General features: G+C 42.1%; 2 protein-coding genes across 2 annotated transcripts in view; both read right to left on the bottom strand.

Moving 5' to 3' along the window:
• hpse (heparanase) overlaps positions 1-3819 on the bottom strand; it is a 5337-nt gene extending 1518 nt beyond the window's left edge. The window contains 8 exon segments of the mRNA XM_017038475.2: positions 610-785; positions 865-958; positions 1037-1084; positions 1596-1767; positions 2222-2395; positions 2480-2611; positions 2822-2949; positions 3475-3819. Of these exon segments, the coding sequence (XP_016893964.1) occupies positions 610-785; positions 865-958; positions 1037-1084; positions 1596-1767; positions 2222-2395; positions 2480-2611; positions 2822-2949; positions 3475-3743 (1193 nt within the window). The 5' untranslated portion in view covers positions 3744-3819.
• Positions 3820-4302: 483 nt separating this feature from the next.
• Positions 4303-5404, bottom strand: part of helq (helicase, POLQ like) — a 7472-nt gene continuing 6370 nt past the window's right edge. Inside the window, 2 exon segments of the mRNA XM_025062352.1 lie at positions 4303-4493; positions 4590-4724. Coding sequence (XP_024918120.1) covers positions 4401-4493; positions 4590-4724 — 228 coding nt within the window. The 3' untranslated portion in view covers positions 4303-4400.

Here is a 5404-nt window from a genome sequence, read left to right as displayed (position 1 = left end):
ACACACACACACACACACACACACACATATTCACAGATTAACACACGGTTTTTTTATATCAGTATAAAAACATGGAAACGTGGTGTGACTGATGATGACGTCAGCTCAGATCGTAACAGTAATTTCCGATTACGATATTAACCGATATCGATATAGTCCTGCTAATATTTCTTTATTTATCAGTACAAACCACTGTACGAGTTCCCCAAACAATCCACTGATTATTAAAATAGATTAATTAAATAAGCTGCAATGCTGCCATCTAGTGACTTTCACTTTAATATACAGCCGTTTTTCCCCAAAACTATTTTTAAGGCACACAATTTGGTGAAACCCAGACATGACGTTATGTGGTTTTCATTATCAGAGAAAAAAACGATAACGATTCTTACTGATATTACATAATTATGCTAACATCGGGCCGATAATATCGGACATCCGTAGTAAGAGCAAAGCTTTTTTTTTTTTACAGAAACTCCAACCGGAGGAAACGTCCAGCTCTACCGTCCTGAGTCGTGGAGTAACATCTCAAACATTTCTGGGGAGCTCTACAACACGACGGATTTGGAAAATATTTTTAAAAATGTGGAATAATTTCAGATTGTTCAGGAGTGAACGAACTCTGGACGACCAGGAATCTACACACCGACGTTCCGCTGCTCCAACAAAACAACTCACATGAACCCTGCTACAAAAGTGTCCGACAGGCCCGGTGCCCCTCCCCCGTACGCCGAGCTGGTCTCACCCAGCCACACGGACTTCCCCGGAGACGCCTTCTTCACCTTCTGGAAACAAACCACACACACATTCACGTTGGTGACGTTGGTGTGTGTGTGTTTTCAAACACCAACATCTGGACCGTACCTGAAGAACCTCCTTGGTCTTCACGGCCAACGTGTCCAGAATCTCAGGGTCTATGAAGTCCTGCAGGGACGTGTCTCTGCCGTTAACGTAGTAACTGAAGAGGAACCACAGAAGAAGAGATCAGGCCACAGCGCCATCTCTGTATGGATGACTTCATTACAGCTGAACTCACTGGTGCCAGGTACAGGCATCAACGGCATCAGCTCCGCTCCGCAGGAACCTGCACCAGGACGAGGGACACAGGACACTCCGTTAGTGGACAAGAACGTTCTGCTGTTCGGAGACGGTGGTTTTCCTCCGGAGCAAAGTCCAAAAAACAAATGTCGTAGTTTATGACTTTGACGTATGGAATTCTTAGTTCGGATTTTCCTGAGTGAACAATTTTCTTACAGAATAAAAATGCTGAATTTCTTAATGGACTTTCGTACGACGTGATCTAAAAAAACAATTCTTTATTGTTTTAAGTGTTATTGTCAAAACACTTAATTTCCTACCAATACCGATGTAGTGGGGCAGTGGTGCCCTAGTGGTTAAAGACGTGAAGTGACGCCTGCTCACGTTCATTACCATTTTTCTCCAAAACTATTTTTACGGCACGCATCATTTGGTGAAACCCAGGCGTTGCGTCATCGAGTTTTCTTCATCGTAGAAAAAAACCCGATGATGATTCTTACAGATATGACATCATTATGCTAACATCTGAGGACCATGACATCAGCGTGACCTCTCACCCCTGTAGGATGTCCACCCTGTGATCCCTTGGTTGACCCACGTCCGGTCCGTACAGCTGGCTGTTGTGGTAAAATTCTGACTGTGACATCATCTCTCTGAGTTTGGTGAAGTCTCGTCCGAGCTGAAACCCGTCCACACGGAGCCCGGCCTTCTTCTTGTAACTGTTTGGTTCTGAAACCACAAATAAAAAGACTTCCTGCAGAGATCATGTGACACTACAATTATTATCATTATTATTATTATTATTATTATATATCAAGGATCTCCGATATCGTCCAAACACTTAATTTCTGATTCCGATATCAACCAATATCAATATAGCGGGGCAGTGGTGCCCTGGTGGTTAAGGAAGTGAAGTGCAGCCTGCTCACTAAGGTGATGCTGCCATCTAGTGGCTTTCACTTTCACATACAGCTATTTTTCCCCCAAAACAATTTTTAAGACACACATCATTTGGTGAAACCCAGACATGTTTTATCGGGTTTTCAATATTCGGAGGTAAGTTTTATCGGGTTTTCAATATTCGGAGGAAAAATCGATAACAATTCTTACAGATATTATGCTAATATTGGACCAATAATATCGGACAGCCCTGTAATATATTTTTTCAAACTTATTCCCGTACCGTTTCCCAGCTCCCAGGACATGTGGTAGCGCCTGGACTCGCAGTACCGCAGCAGTGAGCGAGCGTTGCTGCCGTTCCAGGTGTTGTCGGAATTTCGGAGCAGCGCGTTTAACCCAAAAATCAGATCCAAACCTGAGCAGTTGGCGAAGGCGTGCAGCACGTCCACCGTGTATTCTGTGACAGGAAGTGTCGGAGTGAGAGGTGACCTGGAGAGCAGCCGCCGTCGTGTCTGTTCCTCCTACTAGTTTAAATGTTGACCTGTGAACTTGACCCGTCTGTACTTCCTCCTCACGTCCTCTTTCATCAGAATCATCTGCTGCTTGGACAACGCCCTCTTCAACCTCCTCTCCAACCACTCAGGCAGCTCCAGCTGGTCACATGACACATGATCTGATGGAGACTCACAGAGGGGAGGGGCTTAAATTAGTCTTAATGACTTTAATTTTCCACATGTGCTAACAATCAGGAAGTTTCACTCCTGAATTAGGAAAAAAAATAATAAAATGCAGAGCGAACGATTGTTGTTAATTCAAGTTAGTTTTACAAAATATTTAAAAATTTCTGTTTTCACATAAATCTAAGAGTGAACGTGAACGTTACCTGCCGGGACGAATGGACCGAGCTGATTGGACGTCTGATGAGTGAAAACCATGAAGTCCTGACTGGTTCCACCAAACCTCAGAAAGGCTGGACTCAGAGCTTTGGCCAAGAACCGTAGTTTGGAGGAACTGGTCACAGAAAAAAACAAACAAACAAAAACAAATATCAATCTGCAAAACGGTGACTTTTAACTTTTGTCTGAACGACGGTGGGTTTGTTCAAGATCTGAGGCATTTCAGCCTTTTTGTTTGGTAGTTTAAAAATTTTAAGGGTACTTTTTAAAATAAGAAACTAATGTTTATAAAACTGTGGTAAATATATGATCCAATTGTAGGGCAAAAAAAAACAAAAAACTTAATTTGGATAAAGCTTTTTGGAAAGATTCACCTGGAAAAAAAATTGTAGGGCAAAAAAAAACAAAAAACTAGCTTTTTGGAAAGATTCACCTGAAAAAAAACAAAACAAAATTAAAGTCCTTATGTTTCTGTTGTTTTAATGTATTTTTCAACAACAATAAATGAAATAAACATGTTTAAATCATCAAGTTTATGAGGTTATGAAAAGTGAACGGAACAAACGTGTTCTTTTTTTGTTGTTGTTTGTTTTTTGAGTGGAACACACACACACACACACACACAGGTACACGTACTGACCGCAGCAGGGACATGAACTTCTCCTCTGAAGCCAAACTTGCGTCAATGGTGACGGACAGAAATCGCGGTTCCACTCGGTGAATCACCGCGGATAAGTCCATGTCCACAGCCCAGGAATGAGGCTCCGACTCGGTCAGACTGTCGTTTGTTGGTCCCCGGAACCGGACTCCGTGGACTCCGGAGCAGAGGAGCAGCAGCAGCTTCATCATCATCATCATCATCATCATCATCACAGCCCTGGGACACTGACCGTCTGTGGTCACCAACATCTTCTTCTTCCTCTTCTCTGTCAAACTGACACTGAGTCACGTCCGGAACGACAACACGTCCGCTGCAAAACTGTTTGAATACGGAGTGAATGTGGGCGGGGCTAGGACGATGCGAGAATTGTAAAAAAAAAAAAACTCCTGAGAAATAAAATAAACTTAATTTGAAAGGATGTACTTTACCGTTACTGTGGTATTATTGTCGTTACATTAGAGATTAAATTGGTCTCAAAATATTATGTAGACGATATTATCGTTTACCTGAAACAATTAGTGAGAAAATTTATCATCCAGAAAAAACTTGTCACAGTCACGTGACTTCATATCGACGAGATTATTATTAAATTATTAAACTAGATTAATAAAATTAAGACTAATATAAATTAACAATGTTGCCATCTAGTGGCGTTCACCTTCATACACAGGCACTGCGTTTTCGGGTTTTTATTGTCAGAGGAAATATTACAGATATGACATAATTATGCTAATATCTGACGCCCGTAGTTGGATTTTTGATGCAGAAGTAAAAAAAAAAATTAAAATAAAAAAAAAATCACGCCGATTCATCGGCACAAATTATTTAATACGATCTGTATTCCAAACCAAAGAAACAATAAATAGCCATGATGAAGCTGTGTGTAAAGAATAAATAAATACAAGTCAGGGGCGGGGCTCGGAGGGCAGGTCAGGGGGCGTGGTCAGCAGCTCGTCCACTTCCTCCTGGAGAGCTGCGGCCTTTTCATTCAGGAGCATCTGAGACACAGAGACACGTCGTCCGGAGACAAAGTGTTAATAATGACGTCGCCACCTGTAGGCGCAGTGACCACAACATAACGAACGGAAACTCACTTTAGCTGACGCCACGATCTGATTGGCCTGCTTCTTGTACAGGTTTTCGATGGTCCTGGACAGAGCTCCGGGGTCGGCGTTCGCCAGGTGTGTTAGCGTCTTGTAGCCGGCGTTGTACAGCTGCTTAGCTCTGGACTGGGATTCAAGTGGGAAAAAAAAAACCGGACATGTTGAGATGAGCCAATTAGACTGCAGTGTGTTAGCTAGGACTTTTTTTAAGCTAGGACTTTCACGTCACTACTGTTACCGCAATGATAGAATTTCACTGCATTAAAAATATATAATAATATATAAATACATAAAATATAAAAAAGCAACAGCACAATATTAGAAATACTGAATATGATGTGGAATAGTTAAAATAAAAAAATTACAGCGCCCCCACTGGCCAGGGGGGGTTGTGTTGGAAAAGACTGTATAAATTGTTTGTAGTTATACCTAGTGGCCACAGGGCGGCATCGTTCAGCAGTTGTAGCGCTACATGTCTGTGTGTTTATCAACAAACACAGGCGGTAACGCACTCTTCAACAGTAATAATAAATTAATAAAAATCGTCACAGCTACTCTTAATAGACGTAACGACCTTAACTACCGACACTCACAGTTGGACTAACCAACACCGTAGCAGCAAGCTCCTCTACTTTGTAGGTGGCCCTTTCCGACAGCAGGGGGCACTGTTCTCCACCGAATTTATGTTGTCTTTCAAGACAAGGGGCTGGATTCGATTCAGAAGTTTGTTGAATTGATATTTAATTTTAGGCTTGCAATACATTGATTGAGTCGATATTTTTACCCTCCCAACCCCCCCCCCGTGG

This window comes from Cynoglossus semilaevis, chromosome 14 (genome assembly GCF_000523025.1).
Source record: "Cynoglossus semilaevis isolate Cse_v1.0 chromosome 14, Cse_v1.0, whole genome shotgun sequence".
NCBI classification, from domain to species: Eukaryota; Metazoa; Chordata; class Actinopteri; order Pleuronectiformes; family Cynoglossidae; genus Cynoglossus; species Cynoglossus semilaevis.
This window is presented reverse-complemented; position numbering and strand designations above follow the sequence as displayed.